This window comes from Rhinopithecus roxellana, chromosome 7, assembly GCF_007565055.1.
Source record: "Rhinopithecus roxellana isolate Shanxi Qingling chromosome 7, ASM756505v1, whole genome shotgun sequence".
In the NCBI taxonomy this organism is placed as follows: Eukaryota; Metazoa; Chordata; class Mammalia; order Primates; family Cercopithecidae; genus Rhinopithecus; species Rhinopithecus roxellana.
Window position 1 is genome coordinate 29,841,649 of NC_044555.1, and position 20,500 is coordinate 29,862,148.

Consider the following 20,500-nt stretch of genomic DNA (forward strand, 5'->3'; position numbering starts at 1 on the left):
CCTTTTCACCTAGCACAAACCTGGGTAACAATGCAGTACACAATAAACATTTACTGAATAAAAAGAACTGGGTAGAGCTGAGGGAGCGAGCAGATGAGAAGGCACAAGGAGAATTTTGCTTACATTCTTTTTGGTTGAGCGGGCTTACCACTTAACTATGAAAGCCTAAAAATTACACACTGTAGATTCACAGTATTTAAGAATTAAAAATAACAATTCAGGGGGAGAGTTAAGGAAGAAGACTATGTTTGTATATCCTCTCCATTTCATTTCTTACATTTAGCTGATATTTTTTCTTTTAATATAGCCTATAATTCGTATGCTCAACATATACAGAATTAATGCTTTATTAAAAGATGATTCAAAGGAAAAAAAGGGGGAGATGTAAAAATTGCAGTTCATATTAAAGATGGTTTAAAATAGCAAATGGAGTGGTAAAAATATTAATAAATAGAAAACAATTCAAGCACACATTTAAAGGCAGCAGTGGGAGAAATGGCTGACAAGGCAAGTGGGAATCAGATTTGAGGCATTCACATGCCAGGCTTAAAAAGGTAGATTTCTGAAGAAAGTGTACATTAGTGCCTTTGCAGATATACAACAGTTGGTCACTGGTGACCTCAACAAGAGAAGTGTTGGGCTTACCAAGGGTAGAAAGCCAAACTGCTGTGGGTGGCAGAGTGAACAGGAGATGAAGAAAATAAAGCAAAGGGAAGGAATGGCAAGGGAGAACCATTTATTAAGAACTGGCACAGCTCACAAACCAGAAAAAACCAACACCACTTCATTTTTTGGCAGGAACTACTAGATTTGAAGACCAGAGCAATGATGTGGATATAACAAATACACGGCAAAACTGTGCTTGTGGAAAAAGACCTCGTCCTCTCTTTCTGCAACAATTCAGTCTCCATGCTCTCCTGTTATCTAGCTCACCTATTTCTTTTTCTTCAACAGGCATATCCCCCACAAAGTGCTACCCCCAACTTTTTCTTTCCTTTTCCTCTCAAGACAGTCACAAACTCCTAGGTAGATGACTCCCTAGTCAGCTTCTTCTAAATAGCTCTATCCAACTCTTTTACTGGCTCCCCAAACTTGTCCCCAAATGAAGTCATGTGCCACAGATTCACTCAAGCACTTTCACAGACAGATAGGGGTTTAAATCTTGGCTCTACCTCTCTAGTCAACTGAATGACCTTGGGATGCTGTGAGAAATAAGTGAGTACAGTCTGGGAAGCACTTTGCTCAGTGCTTGGCTAAGTACTAAGCCCAATTTATTAACTAGCAATATTACTAAACCATCTAAGTATCTAGACTTAAAAGCCAAAGAATCTTTGATTCACTCCTTCCTCTTACTAGCCAAAAGTTTGCTCTATTTAATAGCCAGAAACACCTTTATGAAACCTAAATTAGATCATATTAATTAAAAACCCACCAAGAGCTCTCCAACAGAAGAAAGTCTTAAGTTTGGTACACAAAGCATAATCGGCTTCTAACCAACTTTTACAACTATATCTTATTCTACTACTCATCACACATTGCGCTCAAGCCAAAACATACCACCAATTATTGTCAATAAACATATAGCAGTTGTATCGTATATACATTTAAGCTCACGCAAATGCACAGCAGGGAGTGTAATCAGGAGGGAGGTCAAAAAAAAAGGGAGGTATGGGGGATAGAATGACAGCAGGAGGAAGAGAACATGAGTTGGAGTATACATTTGCTATTCTTCTCCAGAGTTCCTCTGAGCCTTTCAGAATTACCATGTTGAGCATGACTTTAGTGGTTGAAGACTAGAGTTATTCATACAACATGGCCTCTCTACATAAGCCAACTATTTGCCTGGCGCTCAAGTGAAGAAAAGGGATTTTACTCCTTCACTGGACGAAAATGTAACTGTGCTGGACTTAAGGAGATATGCTATGTAGGCTATTTTATGGATGAACTGGGGCATCTTTCTGATGGTGCAAGAGTCTGGTTTTAAGCTGGCTTAAGTGCTATTCCTTTCTCTTCTCCCTGCCTCCTCATTTTCACCCATCACACAAAATACATTCTTCCCCAGAATACACAGTTTTTTTTAAAAAAAAACCTCTCTGACTCCTTGGGCTGGAAACTTCAGTGGATCTATCACCGAATTTCTTTCAATCTATTTTATTTAACTGCACTAAGAAAGGACCTATACCATGTATTTATAAACCCTAAGAGCCTAGCCTAGAGCCTTGTATACAATAAGCAAAGACTCATTAAATCAAAGAAAGGGGGCCGGGCGCGGTGGCTCACGCCTGTAATCCCAGCACTTTGGGAGGCCAAGGCGGGCGGATCACGAGGTCAGGAGATCAAGACCATCCTGGCCAACACGATGAAACCCCGTCTCTACTAAAAATACAAACAATTAGCCGGGTGTAGCGGCGGGCACCTGTAGTCCCAGCTACTCAGGAGGCTGAGACAGGAGAATGGCGTGAATCCAGGGGGCGGAGTTTGGAGTGAGCCGAGATGGCGCCACTGCACTCCAGCCTGGGTGATAGAGCGAGACTCCGTCTCAAAAAAATAAATAAATAAATAAAAAACAAAGAAAGGGAGCCATGTTGGCTGCTGAAAAGTACATTTTTGGCAATGGCTCAATGACAATTATTTCAAAAAGGGAGGCTTATAAAGCAAGGCCTAGGGGTCTAGACTTGTGGTTAACATTTTCAATTGGTGCGTCAATAGGTACTCAAGCTGGGAGGAGAACTGTTAATATCACGAGGAATACAATCAAGATTTAAATGATTAGACATTTTGTAGTATAGGGCAAAATGGAGTATAGATAAGAATATAAGTGCATCTAGGTTAAAAAAAAAAGAAATAAACAGTATCACTATAAATTATGAAAAACAACCAAATTTTGTATGTCTGACCTCAACACAAGACAACTTTATAACAACATAAATGTCGATACCTCAACATTTTAAATATTGAGAGGAACAATGATAAACTGGAAGGAGTCTCAAAGGATAACGAGAATATTGAGGGTGGGGTAGGGAATGGAAAAGATGATAGAGGTGACTAATGTTTAAATTAATGACAATCAGACAACAAGAAGAAAAGACTATGGGTAAGTTTTCCTTGGTTCCTTTCTCCCTCTCACCCAACCACCTAATTTATGAACAAGTTCTATGAGCTTTAGCTCCACAAGACTCCCTAGTTTGACCCCTCTCTCTATTTTCACAGGGAAATCTGTCCAGGTTGGTCTGTACTGTTACAATTGCCTCCTAATTTGTCCTCCCTACTTCTAAGCTTACCCCTTGGAACCCAGTCCACACCAAAGCAACTAGATCCATTTTCTTTTTTTCTTTTTTTTTTTGAGACAAGTCTCGCTCTTTCACCCAGACTGGAGTGAAGTGGGGCCATCTTGGCTCACTGCAACCCCTTCCCCACCACCCCCGCTGCCTCAGCCTCCAGGGTAGCTGGGATTACAGGCACCCGTCACCATGCCTGACTAATTTTTGTATTTTTAGTAGAGATAGGGTTTCACCAAGTTGGCCAGGCTAGTCTCAAACTCCCGATCTCAAGTGATCTGGCTTACCTCGGCCTCCCGAAGTGCTAGGATTATAGGCATGAGCCACTGCGCCCAGCCACCAGATCCATTTTCTAAATTTAAAGTGAAACCTATTCCTTTCCTGCTTAAAATCCTCTATGGCAAGCTGTAACACCTATAATTAATATATAAACTTCTTACCATGTCCAGAAAGCCCATGTACGATCTCGTTCCTGCTTGCTTAGTTAAGTTTATCGCCATCACTCTTCCTCTCATTCAGCTATAGTCACCCTGACCTTTTTGTCCCATAAACATGCCAAAGTTATTCCCAATTTAGCCTTCACCTGTTCTCTGTATATGGAAGGTTCTACCCATACATCTCTGTGTAGTTGATTTCACCTCATTATTCAGGGCTAAGCAGAAAACTCACATTCTCAGACCCGTTAAACAAAAGGAGCACTCTGACCTTCCCTCCTCCCAAATATTATTATATTTTATCTTATTCATATAAATAAATTATACTGGGGGTTTCTTTCTTGTCCTACTAGAATTTAAGTCTCCAGAGGACAGGAATTTCATCTTAAACATTGGTATGTCTATCAACAGTGTCTGGCATAGAGTTAGTTTTCAAACATTTGTTGAATGGGATTTATTCTGCATAAATCCTAAATATACTCAGGAAATCGGGACCAAATGACAGGTAGACTTTAGGTTATTCTGTAAACAACTTGCAAGAATTATAGTGAGGTGAAAGTAATGTTTAAGAAGTCACTGGATGATCACAAATTATGAATACAGATAAGATTACTATATTAAGTAGGAGCTGATTAAGTGACATGAAAATCCTTTCCAATTATAAAATCCTAATCTACTCATAATGTAATGAGTTACTTTCAGTCTATATAGCTGTTAGATAAATGGCTTCTATATTGAACTACTTTTAAGTGATCTGACTTAGCATCTAGTTTATGACTACCTCCAACTTACTAAACACCTTTAGTGACTTTAGGTCACTTTTGTTTCAAAAAATAACACTGAACTTGCTATTCAGGGTAAAGTACCATTCTGACGTATAACAGGATAAATGGAGAGACAATTCCCCATCCCACTATAAATTATATTTATGGAAAGTATGGTATGTAATATCCAATGTTCTAAAGAATTTGTATATTACTCGCTGTAATTTGGTTTTTGGTCCTTTTTGTCTCCCCTACCCTTTTACCTATAACTAGATAAAATGGTGCAACTGAGAAAAGACTGTCATAAAATAATTCATAGGCATGTTGCCTTGGCCACACACTTTTGTTTAAATAAAAGTTTGGATCTAGATTTGAAATCATTTTAACAAACCAGGACTACTTTCAAAAGACAGCATTTTGAAAACAACACATGCTGACCAAATTATCTCCAGGAGAAATACTTAATGTAAACACTATTTTAACAAAGACTAAGACAAACTTATTTAATCAATGAATATAAAGCAGTGTATCCCAAAATGAGCTTTTGAGAAAACTAATTCTTCAAAAGATACTGGTCAAATAAGTTTGGGAAATACTGTACACTGTAACTCTTCTCCCTCATTCACAAATTACATTAACACGTACAGTATCTAAAATACTTTACAAAAAATAAATACAAATAAAGGACTTGTCCACTTGCTGAACTTTAATCTATCATTTCCCATATTTCCTTAGCCAGAATTTCCCATCTTTTGGGGACAGAGCTAGTAGTGGAAAACACAGTTTAGGGAAACACTGCTATATAGCACTGTTTGAAAATAGTACCTCTAAATAGATTTACAAAATGGCTAAGATAGAAACTGTGAAAACAAATGTGAAGCTTACTGGTACATATGTATTCAAACTAGGGTCCTAGATAAGAATTTACATAACTTATACTAAATTTTTTTAAGTAGCTCAGAAAAGAGATACTTTAAAAGATAGATGATTTAATTAAAAATTTAAAAATTAGCATTTTAGTCAAATCCCTATATTAACTGCTAATTTGTCTGTGACAACAAATATTCTGTGATGCCATTTTCCCCTCAAGTTACTAATGGTAGATTTTCAATATTAAAACTAAAGTTATCCTGGGATATCAGGTGGTTCAGAGGGAAATGGGAAAGAAGCACAGGTTTGTGTGACTCTACTGATTTATAATCATGTTTCTTTTTTTCCTTTCTGTACCATAGTGGGCTAGTTGCAAGGGAAAAATGTTTTTAACATGTGGATTCTCATATTACATTCTGCTAGACTTCTGGACCACTGTGCTTTGATGTCAACATAATTCTAAGGGAGAAAAAAAACTTAATAGTTAACACTCCCCGAAAAGAGAGGGACTACAGCAGTTTTAGAAAAGACTTACTTAATCATTTCAAAAAGCTTTGGATCTGAGACCTTGATATTTCGTGCCATATTCCAGGAAAGATGAACCATGGGTACTATTGACTTCACACTTTGCAATTTGTTCCATTCGTACCGTTCCACTGCCAATTTATACTGGCAGGCTAGGAAAAAAAAAACAGTTATAAAGCAACCCAAAGTACCAAAAGATATGAAGATAACCATTATCACCTGCTCAGGTGATATCTTCAACATCAATTCTGAAAAACCTCAAAACACTAAAAAATAATTTTTATGCTTTATGATAATTACAGTAGTAATAATATTAGCAATCATAGAAAGAGCACTTCCTATGACTATATGCCAAGCATTGTGTTATTTTTAGTTTTACCCATTATCTCATTTACTCTTCACCATCACCTTATTAATTTCATTACTTCCATTATACAGATGAAGAAATCGAGGACCAGAGAGGTTAAATAACTTGCCCAAAGTTACAAGAGCCAGATCCTGGTCCTAATCCAGGTCTTTTTGGCTCTAAACTCCACATTCTTAACCTTAAGTGAGTACTGCCTGAAGGCAGACGTAATTCAAACAGATTTTGACATTACAGAGCTATTCATATGAAATACTATACTTTTTTTTAATGTGAAAGAATAAATTTTCTACTTTGTTTTCTCTCATAAGGGTTTTTTTTTTAAATAAAATAAAACCAAGCACTCTAAAAATTATTATTATACCCTTCATGTATATTAAAGCCATAAACCTGTTTTTTGCTAATATCTACGCTCTTAGATTTCCATTTGTTAACCTGAATTTAATTTATTGTATTACAAATTGCAATTCTATGCAAGGAGACATTCTTCTTACACCTTTTAGTAAGTTATATTTCAAGAAAAAAGGAACAGACCTATTGGATATAATCCTCTATAAATTAACTTTTTTTAAAACATATTCTTTATAATACCTGTAAGTGGACCAACATTCCAAGCAATGTTGTTGCACCAGCCAATAGCCTGAACCCAATGAACAGTGCCTGCATTTATCCAGACCAAATCTCCAGGTCGCTGAATAAACCTATACACTGGAACATTTGCTTCATAAAGATCTTCTAGGTTGGGCCACCAAGAACCCATTAGGAAATTCAAATTATTTCTGAAATAAGAAGAAAATAATGTAAATGGATCAACTATATTAAGAAGCTCCTAGTAAGACTGGAAGAAAACATCAAAAATTTTTTTAATGAACATTTGTTCATTTTATTGAAACGTAATTGCTTGTGCCAAAAGATTTGCTGTATGTATATAAAGAGTGTGTAATTATGGTTGAGTACTAAATTACTAAAGATCAGTGTTACCATATTTTTTTTTTTTTTTTTTTTTTTGAGACCAAGTCTTGCTCTGTTACTTGGGTGGGAGTGCAGTGGCTCCATCTAGGCTCACTGCAACCTCCGCCTCCCGGGCTCAAGCAATTCTCCTGCCTCAGCCTCCGGAGTAACTGGGATTACAGGCGCCTGCCACCACGCCTGGCTAATTTTGTATTTTCAGTAGAGACGGGGTTTCACCAGGTTGGCCAAGCTGGTCTCGAACTCCTGACCTCAGGAGATCCGCCTGCTTTGGCCTCCCAAAGTGCTGGGATTACAGGCATTATAATACCTGTAGTAAGTGAACTGGCCCAGTATTACCATCTTAAATTGATTTTTCAAAGATCCAAATGAAATCCAAAGCTACTTTCAAGTAACACATAAGTTAACTTTTAATTTCATATCAACAAAGACTATTTTTGACTGAAGCCTTCTGCCTGGAGCACCTAGAAATCCCTAAAAGGTAAATGGAAGGTAGAGTTGACATCAAGTCATTTAAATCCATAAACAGGAACACTGTGGCAGTACAAGTACCAGGAACTTCCCTTAATTTCTGAGGAAAAGGAGACTGGACGTCAGACTCCACATAGTTTTGATGATTAGCTGATTAAAACTATGCAGTTCAAAACAACTATCAAAAACAAACAATCATGCACATGCACAAATAATCATGACTACTACTACCAATATACTTTGGAAACATTCCATAGATCATATTATTAAGCTTTTATTTTAATATCTGGCTTCTTATTCTCCATCATGATATGAAGTTCTTTTTAAACCACATAGCCACTTTTCCCATAAAAGAACTTTATAAAATTGAATTAACTACTTCAAATTTCATATTTTGGGGAAAGAAAAACTTACACAGGAAAAATGTTCCTTTTCGTAAGATCTAAGAAATAATCTTACTTTATTTGTCTTGTGCTATAGCACATGAGAAAGTATACAATTGTTTTTACTGGTTTAAATTTAATTTTTTATCTAGATCAAGGGTTGGCAAACTATGGTCCATGAGCCAAATTCAGACCACTGCCTGCTTCTATAAATAAAACTTATTAGAATACAGCTATGCCCGTTCACTTACGTACTATCTCTGACTGTGTCTGTTACAATGACACAGTTGTGACAGACAGCGTATGATCTGCAAAGCCGAAAATATTATCTGGTCCTTTATGGAAAATAAATTGCCAAACTATGATCTAGAAAGAACCTTAGTCTCTCTTTTTCTCTCTTGAAAAATGCAAGGCTACTCTCGAAAGTTTAGACTAGAGTGAAAATGGTAGCCTAACTGCGAAGAGATAAGGATGGGCTTATTGTGTGTGACAAGGCCAAGTAGATACAGTCCAGAAAAAGTTGCCTATAAAGCAAAAAATGGCTATAAACACAAATCCTAGCCTTATTTCACCCATGTATTGTCATTACAAAATTAGAGAAAATTTTTTATCCAAAAGCAAGCAAGTAATCCCAAATAGAACCCCCTCACCCAAAAAATCAAACTTACCAAAAAGCATGCATCATTTTAATCATATATTCAAAAGAATGGTTATTTCAAGACAGGTATTATTTAAAGCCATAAAATAAACTACAGATACAGTATACAGTCACTATCAAAAGCAACAATCTTTATGTGAAACAAAATTACAGTGAAACGCTGAAGAAGCAAGTACTACTTTCACAACTGAGTTATTAAATTTACCTAACCCTTCCTACTAACTTGATATTTTTATTATTATCCCTAAGCTCAAGCTTTTTGGATGTCATCTGCTTATTCTAATTATCTTTTTTTCCCAAGACACCTCTCCATTTAGATAGGAAAAAAAACTACACCCTAAAAATAGCCAGTCCCTACTCAGAAACAATGAATAAGGATTCCTGTATTATAGCTGCAACAATATAGTATTAACTCAAAGTTCAAGAAATAAAAATCTTTCTATAGCACAATGGAGATTTCCCATATAACAATGTTCTTTCTCTGCTGCTACTGGACTGCTGGTCCATAAAAAAAGTACAGATTAAAGTAGATCAGGTTATTTCATCAGTACATTAGAAGCTTTAAAACTCCCTATCTTTGGCTTTCTTACACTGAAGGAAACCAGTATATGAATAGTGAAGACAATATAAGGTAATTATCTCTTGCTTTTATATAAGGAAACTGTGGATTAGTATCTTTTTTTGTTTTTTAACTACAATGCACTTCTTACTAAATCCAAATATTTAAGCAAAGATTCTTAAACCAAAGTAAGAAATTAGAAGTTAGTATGGGGCTGGGCATGGTGGCTCACGCCTGTAATCCCAGCACTTTGGGAGGCCAAGGTGGGTGGATCACTAGGTCAGGAGTTCAAGACCAGCCTGGCCAATATGGTGAAACCCTGTCTCTAGTAAAAATACACAAATTAGCAGGGCATGGTGGCACACCCCTGTAATCCCAGCTCCTCAGGAGGCTGAGGCAGGAGAATTGCTTGAATCTGGGAGGCGGAGGTTGCAGTAAGCTGAGACTGTGCCATTGCACTACAGCCTGGGCAACACAGCAAGACTCCGTCTCAAAAAAGGAAAAAATAAACATAAAGAAGTTAGTATGTGGAATACGTGTATAATTAGTTTTCAAAGTAATCTCATATGTAAATGTTTCCTGTGGGTTTTTTTCCCCCCTTTAATTGGGGTGGGGGCATAACACCAAATGTGTATATAATGTGTATTTTCATCCTATACTAATTTTCTAATGTTATTACTAAATGAAAATATCAGGTCCTTATATAATAAAGTACTTTCTAGAAAAGAAGAAAGAGAATAAGGTTCTATCTAGACAAATGATCAAATTGAAACCAACTAAAAAAAAAAAATTCCAAAGTACTTTTTAACGCAAGACACAGAAATAAATAAAAGCTATTTCTGAGATCTTAAGGAAAGGAACTATCCAATTCTTTCAACTAGAGAAAACAAAATCTGGGCTGATGTGGTGGATCACGCCTGTAATCCAGCACTGTAGGAGGCCCAGGCAGGTGGATCGCCTGAGCTCAGGAGTTCAAGAGCAGCCTAGGCAACATGGTGAAACCCCATTTCTATTTAAAAATAAAAAATAAAGTAATAATACATTTTATAAAATTTCTTCCTAGAAAAAGTTGTCAGTTTAAAAAGAATTTATATCATGATATGGCAAAGGGTATTATGGTCAAGCTTGAGTTATTCACAGCCTGTACAGGTGCTCAATAAAGAATTCCTTCTACTTCCTAAAACCATTTATAACAAAACAATTTTTCTTGGAATACACACCTTTCAAATGAATAAGTATGCATCATTTTAAAAATTAACTAATAACTCAACTTTTCTATCTTCTTAAATTCATGGGTACTACTATTGCATGAAGTTGTTTCATGGCATCTTTCTTAAAAGTATTTCCAATAACACAAAATATGAGGTTTGGAATCAAATAATTTAAAATGAATTCTCTGCTGAATGGTAAGTGAATACTGGCAATGTATCCATTAGGATAACCAGCTTGGTAAGTTGTCCTTTACAATTACTGCTTTCTAGTATGTGTTTTAAGAAAATTTACTTTGGAAACCTACTTTTCACAGAAGTCATTCAGAACACCCCAGTAACCTTCAGGAACAACAAACCATTCACAGTCACCTGGGCCAATATTTATGTTAACTGAACAGAAGTTGTTATTTTCTTGATGACCTGAAATGTGAAAAGAAAAAAAATTGGAGCTCCAGTGGCGCAATCGGTTAGCACACGGTACTTATACAGAAAAAAAATTAATCTTCACACTGTAAGTTTATAGAAAAATGGATCTTTGGAAACAAAACCTTACAAATGCTCAACAGAGAACACTGTAGTAGTATTTAGTTCTTCATCACTGTAGCATTTTTGTGTCAACTCCTAACATACTCAGTAAGAGCTTCTATGATAGGCAGTATAATCATGGTTAAGAGATTAGGCTCTGGAGCCAGGCTCCTTGGCTTAGTCATTACATGAACCTGGGCAAGTTGGTAAACCATTCTGACTCAGTTTCCCTGTATGTAAGAACAGATAATAATAATCTCTATAAATTGTTGGGCTGTTTTGAAGATTGATAAACTAATGAATGCATAAAACAGTGCCTAATACAGATGCTCCTCGACTTACAGATGGGACTACATCCTGATAAACCCATAGTAAGCTGAAAAATACCTTAAGTTCAAAATGCATTTAATACTCTGATAAACCCACCATAAAGTCCAAAAGTGATAAGTTACACCATTTCAACTCAGGGACCATCTGTATACAGTAAACAATAAATATTAGCTATTATAGATATCATTACCATTTCTTTCCTTATGAACTAATCTCCAGGAACAGTGCTTACCCCATAACAAGGTACTCAAAATGTTTTTTGCCCCAACATTTATATCAGTGTCCAATGATAGAGTACAGAGCAGAATATAGTTCTTCCATCATTTATTCCAGAACTCTTTGCACTTTACCTGACTATGGATAAAATAGGACAGAACTGGCTTCTAACGGTCTGAGGATAACAATTATAACCAATAGTTCTAATCCTGGCTGTGTATTACAATCCTCTGGGGACCTCAGTTAAAAACCAACCCACCCACCCACATGCATGGATCTGAATCCTAGAGATTAATTAATTACATATTTTTTTAAAAGCTACCAGGTGTGGTGACTCAAGCCTATAATCCCAGCACTTTGGGAGGTCCAGAGGGAAGGATAACTTGAAGTCATTATGTGAACCTCAAATCAATTAGCCAGGCATGGTGGCATGCACTTGTAGTCCTAGCTACTTGGGAGGCTGAGGCAGGAGAATTACTTGAGCCCAGGAGTCAAACAAGATTACAGTGAGCTATGATCACATCACTGCACTCCAGCCTGGGTGACATACCAAGACCCTGTCTCTTAAAAAAAAAAAAAAAAAGAAAAAGAAAAAGAAAAAGAAACAAAGGACCAGGAGAATCAAATCAGCAGCCGGGATGGGGAACCACTGACCCATTTTACCCAGAAGCAAGCACAGCCCTATTTTCAAACAATTCTTAAGCACGACTCAGTAAGAATGTGAACAAAGAAGGAAGCAGTCTGGTTTTCAAACCATGGCTGCATCAAGTAGCAAAGAGAAGCACCTGAGGGAGACCTGCAGCTCACAGTATATTGGTACAGTTGAACTGGTTATCAACAGTATATCTTCTAACTGATCAGTGCTGGGATTGTAGCAACTGTTAAATATTTTGAATATCACCCTGTGAAATTTCATGTTAATGCAAAGGAGCACAAAGAAGATAGTACTTCAGTATTGGATAGAAAATTTAAGTCTAAAAACAATGTAATTCACTTTACAAATGAAGAAAAAGACCTAAAGAAGAAATGTAACTTGTCAAAAGTGACAAGCCTAATTAGTGGCAAAGTCTAGACTAGTTATTAGAATGAGTCTAGTAATGTCTCCACATCATGAAGTTATTTTTAAACTGTGAGTTGTGATCCACTTGGAAAACTGCAACCTACACTTTATTTTTTAAATGAAACAGAATGGAATAGACTGGAAAACATACTGTTCGATAAAACTGCTGTTGTATACATACATGTGCATTCGGTTACATATAAAACATACTTTTTATTGTCACTTGGGTTAAAAGAAAAATTAAAAAACACTGCACCCCATCACTCTCTGCAACAGATGGGAATGACAACAGAGTCTTCAGGCCAAAAGAACTTATTTCCCAGTGGTGCTCCAATGACCCCTTTCCAGATTAAATTGTTATAATGTTTCTGGGCTATTACACTAAAAAAAGATAATGAAAAGGGGAAAAATCTTAATCTGAGCCCAGTTAAAAAGTCTAACATTATAACAGGAACAACTCTTTCAGTTTTATTCATTATAAATGACAAGATCCTGGCTGTCTTTGCATGTTTCATATTTTGATTTTGTTTTCAATTTTAACAAGGTATGTGAGTTCATACAAATTACCTGGTGTTCTGCTCCCTGGAACTTTCATATATAGTTGAACTGTGTTCATGCCCAGTATGGTATGACCAACATGGCTTAGAAGATTTCCTGCTGATACGACACGCACAAAAGCAGGAAGTTTAGTCAGCTCATGTAGCTGCAACTTCCACCTGCAATAAAATAACACATCGAAAGTGAAACTCTGCTACAAGTATCTGTGGAAGTTTACCATTTCTTCAAAACTCTTGGGTTCCAATCAGAAAAACAATTAGGTCTATAAATATTTTACTTTTCCATAGGAAAAAGCTTAAATTTTTAAATTTTTCCAAAGAATACTTTCCAACAAAAATAGGCATAAAAATTATTGACCAAGTAAATAAAAGAAAAAATACTAACAGTTGTACAATTATATTTTATAAATACATTTTCATGTAACTATTTCATATAATTAAAAATATAATTTTGTGATTACATAATTAGCATATAGTCAGAGTCTTGATGAAAAACTGTAGAAAAGTTTTAGGTAAAAAAAAAATCTGGGCCGGGCGCGGTGGCTCAAGCCTGTAATCCCAGCACTTTGGGAGGCCAAGACGGGCGGATCACGAGGTCAGGAGATCGAGACCATCCTGGCTAACACGGTGAAACCCCGTCTCTACTAAAAATACAAAAAAAAAAACTAGCCGGGCGAGGTGGCGGCGCCTGTAGTCCCAGCTACTCGAGAGGCTGAGGCAGGAGAATGGTGTGAACCCAGGAGGCGGAGCTTGCAGTGAGCTGAGATCTGGCCACTGCACTCCAGCCTGGCTGACAGAGCGAGACTTCGTCTCAAAAAAAAAAAAAAAAAAAAAAAAAAAAAAAAAATCTGGCAAGGTGCAGTGGCTCACAACTGTAACCCCAACACTTTGGAAGGCTGAGGTGGGAGGATCCCTTGAGCCCAGGAGTTCAACACAAGCCTGGGCAACACAGTGAGACTCCATCTCTATTTTTGAAAAAAAAAAAAATTTTAAATTTCAATTGTAAAATATAGCAGAAAAAGTTTAGCTTAAATTCATGTCAACTTAAAAAAAAGAAAAGAAAATAAATGAAACAGAAGAGGAAATTGTACAGAATTCCCAATCTAGCACAGGATAACTCTTTGCATCAGTTCACAGAAATATTACTACAAGGACTTACTTTTTGTCATCAGATAGGTCAATATTGGTCCCAAACTTTATGGTTTTAAAGGGTCCTTTCCTCCTCCTCCCAGAACTTAAAAAAGAGACACAGGATTAGAAACATGCCTTTTAAAAAGAAATACTAAGTGGACATTAAAAATGACTTACTTATCTGACGATGTAGATTCACTATCTGAGTGGTCTTTATGATGACTTCTTTTTTCATTTTCTTCCTATAGATTAAGCAAAAAGCATTCTAGTTTAGTGTTGTACAACTGGCAATCCTTTCCACCATACAACTGAAAAAAAAAATTCATATCTAGATTGAATAGTATTACTTGTGTTTTGAAACTAAGTTTCATGTTTTTAATATTTTGAGACAGGGTTTGACTCCTGTTGCCCAGGCTGGAGTGCAGTGGTGTGATCCCGGCTCACTGCAACCTCCTCCTCCTGGGCTCAAACGATTCTCCTGCCTCAGCCTCCTGAGTAGCTGGGACTATAGGTGCGTATGACCATGCCCAGCTAATTTTTGTATTTTTGGTAGAGACGGGGTTTTGCCATGTTGCCCAGGCTAGTATCAAACTCCTGCGCTCAAGCTGTCTACCGGCCCCAGCCTCCCAAAGTGCTGGGATTACAGGCGTGAATCATCACGCCTGGCCTTGAAACTAAGTTTCTATAGGCCTCTTACACATGAAAATTTCTTCAAACACCACATTAAATAAATAAATACCCAAGAAAAGTCGAATCTCACCGGCATGGTATCCAACTTCCTCCACTAGCCACAACGTTTTATTACAGATTCTCATACTTGCCCCATTTTCAAGAGGAGAGAAAACTTGAGTAAAGCTGAAAGGCCTAGGACATCCCAATCTTGATTATAAATGATATAAGCTAGCAGAGGTGTGTGCATGTGTACACAACTATATATGTGTAAGAGTAGAAGGTAAGATACTTTTTATTCTTGATTATAAACAAAGGAAAAGTTCTTCCAGGGGGTCTTTATTCCACAAAGAATTATACACAAATGACAAAATGTTTCTGACATTGGTAATTCAAGTGCTGGATAAATATGGGTATTTTTCAATGCAAATATTACTTTTATTTACAACTCCTGAGTCACGGACATGGTATCTGTTAACACTGTTTTATGATTTCTAAGTTAGCAGTACTTCTGACCTTTGGCTTCCATTCCTTTAAATGTATAGTGTCTGAACATTTGTCAAACTTTTCATATGTAATGGTCCATGTCTTAAAGCATACTAAAAAACCCCATGCTGGCCAGGCGCAGTGGCTCACGCCTGCAATCCCAGCACTTTGGGAAGCCGAGGTGGGCAGATCACCTGAGGTTGGGAGTTCGAAACCACCCTGACCAACATGGAGAAACACCGTCTCTACTAAAAATACAAAATTAGCTGCATGTGGTGGCACATGCCTGTAATCCCAGCTACTCGGGAGGCTGAGGCAGGAGAATTGCTTGAACCCGGGAGGCAGAGGTTGCAGTGAACCGAGATCATGCTATTGCACTCCCGTCTGGGCAACAAGAGCGAAACTTCGTCTCAAAAAAATAACAAAAAACCCCCATGCTTTCTTTGGTTATGGAACCCTCCCCATTTAAATAGACTGCCTCTTACTATCTTTGCTTTTCAACTCTTCCTCCACATTTTCCTTTGATGATCTTTGACTCCTTCTTACTACTTACTCTATCCTGACTATAATATTAGCAGGTACTTGAAGTCTCTTGAAAGTTTGAACTACAGATTTATATGGACAACGAATTCACTGGAACTCAGTAAAGTCACAGGATAGTTTTTACTGGATGAATTTCTTTGTAGTATATAGGGAGTGGCAAGTGGGAAAGGAAGACAAATACACAATTTACAGGTAGAAATGCTGTCTTGATTGAAAATATGAGTTGGCAGAATTTTAAACAGAGACAACAAGCAAATCTAATGAATCACAAATTAAAGACTTTCAGCCACATACTATCAGTGGTAGGATATGTGAAGAACAAACAACTTAGTGCAGACAAGTATTTGAGTAATACATTTAATAAACTCATTTATTTGGATGTATTATGTTCACTTTGTAGCAGAATTCACAAAGTTCTCATTATAGTGCTAGAGGATTTTTGTAATGCTTCAGTGCTGAAAGGGCTATATGGGTCTTTTAATAATAATAATCCTCTGATTTTTATATTTTTGTTTTTTTAATTTCCTCCTTCAGTTTTCTCTTATAGCCTAGGATTGGTAAGAAGAACACTAATGTTTCCTGCAGGAGTTGTCTATGAGATAACACTAATCTGGCAGAAGAAAAAAAAGGGAAGACAAGACGGGATTTTGCAAGCATAAAATAAACCTGAGACTTAGTTTATCCTCTAAATTAGTGGTTCTCAATCAGGAGTGAATGTGCCCTTCAGAGGATATTTGACATATCTGGAGATATTTTTGAGAAGCCAGAGATGCTAATAAATACCCTGCAAGGTGCAAGACAGTCCCCCCACAATAAAGAATTATCCAGTCCAAAATGTCAATACTACGGAAGTTAAGAAACCCTGCTCTAAAAAAAGTATCCCAGAAATGAAGGAGATATTTCACTAGATAGTAATTCTATTTCCCCATGATGATATTTACTTCATGAACCCATGGGTTTGTTTAGACTTTACTAAAAGCAAACTGAGGGTGGGCATGGTGGCTCACGCCTGTAATCCCAGCAGTTTGGGAGAGGCGGAGGTAGGCGAATCACTTGAGGTCAGGAGTTCTACAGCAGCCTGGCCAACATGGTGAAACCCAGTTTCTACTGAAAATGCAAAAAAGTTAGCTGGGCGTGGTGGCACGTGCCTATAATCCCAGCTACTCGGGAGTCTGAGGCAGGAGAATCGCTTGAATCTGGGAGGTAGAGGTTGCAGTGAGCCAAGATCGTGCCACTGCACTCTAGCCTGGGCGACAGAGGGAGACTCCGTCTCAAAATACATACATACATACATACATACATACCTACAAGAAAACTGGATAGCACTTACAAAGTATTTTATGTAACATAAAATGATGAGATGCATATAAAAGTAATGTGTCCTTTCAAAACTCCAAAGTAAAATCATCTTTAAAGTCCTAAAATAATCTTTAGGATACAAATACTTACTCTCAATGATTCCTGGAATGAGGAGGCCTGGTACTGTGCATATTTAGCAATTGTAGTATGAGATCTATTACTTTCACAATGCCAGATTTTCTTTGTTCCAGTGGGATCCCAGTTTTCATCTGCTGGCTGCAACAACTGTGTCCTCACTTCTACCATATGTTCATTGTTAGCTTCCACCAAAGTTTTAGTAGAGAAAAGTCCCAGGTCTTCATGAATACATAAATGTAGTTAAAAAATGAAAATTATATTTGGGATAATATTTTAAGTGCTTGTATTTTTTTTAAAGGAAGAAGGTAAAGCATTTTATGGTACTGTATCCAGTTCCCATAAAAAACTAGGGCCTCTGCACAACCTGAGCTACGTGCCAAGTTTGCAGAACCATTAGCTGAAGCCTTGAATATAACTGCTATGTTATCCCATCCGAGAAAGAATTAAGTGTGCAAGGACTGAAATTTCATTTATTTATTTAATTTCTGCAGATGCCAGGAAATACTTATGGGACTACAGTATTTATTAGTAGCATCAAATTTCACCTACATTTTATAATCAATTTTTTTCTATTAACCTAAATCACAATTATGTAAATGGACCCAAATAATAGCTAAATTTAAAAACCACCACAGAATTGCCAGTAACCAGTATCACCAACAATATATTCACATCATGGATTAAAGAAGTGATATACACACATACTCTCTCTCATTCTTAGTACTAAAAAAAATTAAAATACAAAAAAAAAAAAAAAAAAAGTTTCTGCCAGTGCTTGAAAAGTTAAAAGATAGCGAAAGAAATAGACAAACTTTTTCCTTTTTTTATTTAAGGCTTACCTAACTTAAGAGCTCCAGCAAGGCCACGTATTACTGTAACAGGGTTGTTCGGATTTGTACAAAATTGATGTAATGGAGGAAAGAAAGCATCACGTTTATTTTCCAACTGTAAAATTAAAATATGTGGTTAGATCTCAGGAAAACAGAGCTTTTATTTAAATATTATGCTCCAAATTAATATTATTTTTCACAATTTAAATAATGCATTTTATGGGGTGCTATTTCTATTTGACAGTATGTTATCACTATGACTTTTGATTCTAGTTTTAATTAGATAGTAACCACATACATTTCTCCTGTCCATTTTATCATGACAAAACTGTGTAGGAGAAATGAAACTGAAATTAAACTTCAAAATCAAAGTGTTTCAAACATTATTCAGTCTTAAAATGAAAAGACAATCCTGATACATGCTGCAACACGGATGAACCTTGAGGACATTATGTTAAGTGAAATAAGCCAGTCACAAAAAGACAAATATTGTATGGTTCCACTTACATGAGGTATCTAGAATAGTCAGATTTATAGAAACAGAAAGTAGAATGGTAGTTGCCAGGGGCTTGGAGGAGGGAGAAATGGGGAGTTGTTCAGTGTGTAGTTCCAGTTTGTCAAGATGAGAAAGTTCTGGAGATTGGTTGGACAACAATGTGAATATGCTTAACAGTACTGAACTGCAGACTCAGAAATGGGTAAGATGGTAAATTTTATGCTATGTGTTTTTTAAAAATCACAATAAAAGAGAGGAAAAGAAGAAGAAAAAATTGTGCCTAAACAAATATTATCAAAGAAAGCAGACTGAAGAGGACCCATGAAAGATAAAAACTTAATTTTGCATTTTTTTTTCTCCTCAGAGCTCACGTTACAAGTTTTTTTTACATGTCTATCCCAGTGCTTCCCTTACATAGTAAGGGATAAACAACGACTGGTTGGAGGAAGAATTAATATGATAATATTTGGCCTCTAGAGGGCAAAGGGGTTAAATCTATAAAACAAACTCCAGTACCATTTTACAGATGCAAGATCACTATACACATACTACCCTAACTTTATACTTACAAAAAATTTTGATTTGGGATAGAAGCAGGAAAATGAAAGGAAATAGGGTAGGAAGATCTATTTGGAAGAAACAGAAATAGGAATTGCTTTGACTGAACTCTTAACAACTTCGTATATCAGATTCCTATATTTCTGTAAAGTAAAACTAGTATCTACTTTTAAATAGCCTATTAAGTTTTTTAGTGACATATATCTACTATCACACTTACATTCTCACTTATTTTGAAGGTAGTATCTTTTTTGGGGGGCAGATGTATAAAACAGAATGAATTTAAGGTCCACATAACTAAGTAGAATGCAGATTTAAAACCCAGTTTACCCAAAAAACGTTACACTCTTAGGTAGCTTTTTCCTAATACTGCTCAAAATTAGAGCAATAAAAAATATTTCTCATGATTCTAATATCACAGTTAATAGCTGAGAAGGTCTTTTAAAAATGCTATTACAAAATCTTTTTGAATATATCTTCCCCCCCCCAAAAAAAATACTTAATCTTCTGCCAATAATTGTAATGTTTCCTAAAGGGCATCCATATAAATTTAAAGAAAGATTTTATGAAAGACAGGTAGTTGCAAACACTGTTTTATTTCCAGTCAGTCAATTCAGACTCACGTAAATACTAGGTGTAGGTGGATTCAACTTGTCCTTTGGCAAGGGAGGGTATGGTGAAGATGGTGGTCTTGGAGGTGGACATTTATCCAACAAAATGCTACTGTTAGATAAGCCATTTTTACCTAGATTCCTTAAAAAAAGAAGAAGAAGAAGAAGAAGAAGAAGAAGAAGAAGAAGAAGGGATAAATAAATCAGTTGTACGTTTATTTGGAAAACAGAAAAAAAAAAAAAAAAAGAATCCTGAATTAAGTCCTAATTAAATTACTAGGCATTTGCACAAGTCCATGAGATGTGGGATATAGATCCATCAGGAAAAACACTAAGAACGATTGTTAATTTCAGCAAAGACTTGATGCCTATATATCCTCCACTGAAGGAAAATAAGATATCACAACATATAAATTATTGATGACATTCCTTATTTTGTTCGTAATTTTCCAATTTATTTTCTTCACCTAAACAACAAACATGAGCTATAATTTCCTCTCTACCATCACATTCTTTTCCATCAATGTTAAAATATTAACGTGACCAAAAAAGTTCTAGATAATAG

The 20,500-nt window shown here is 36.3% G+C and overlaps 1 protein-coding gene across 10 annotated transcripts in view; it reads right to left on the reverse strand.

The window, feature by feature from the left end:
- Window positions 1-20,500, reverse strand: part of KDM6A (lysine demethylase 6A) — a 236,587-nt gene that overhangs the window by 15,350 nt on the left and 200,737 nt on the right. For all 10 annotated transcript variants that reach the window (XM_010388418.2, XM_010388415.2, XM_010388414.2 and 7 more), the window contains 9 exons: window positions 19,948-20,077; window positions 18,280-18,385; window positions 17,453-17,658; window positions 14,483-14,547; window positions 14,334-14,408; window positions 13,185-13,333; window positions 10,792-10,906; window positions 6,827-7,014; window positions 5,882-6,023 (listed from right to left, as the gene is read on the reverse strand). In XM_010388418.2, coding sequence (XP_010386720.2) covers window positions 5,882-6,023; window positions 6,827-7,014; window positions 10,792-10,906; window positions 13,185-13,333; window positions 14,334-14,408; window positions 14,483-14,547; window positions 17,453-17,658; window positions 18,280-18,385; window positions 19,948-20,077 — 1,176 coding nt within the window. The remainder of the gene's footprint in view (window positions 1-5,881; window positions 6,024-6,826; window positions 7,015-10,791; window positions 10,907-13,184; window positions 13,334-14,333; window positions 14,409-14,482; window positions 14,548-17,452; window positions 17,659-18,279; window positions 18,386-19,947; window positions 20,078-20,500) is intronic.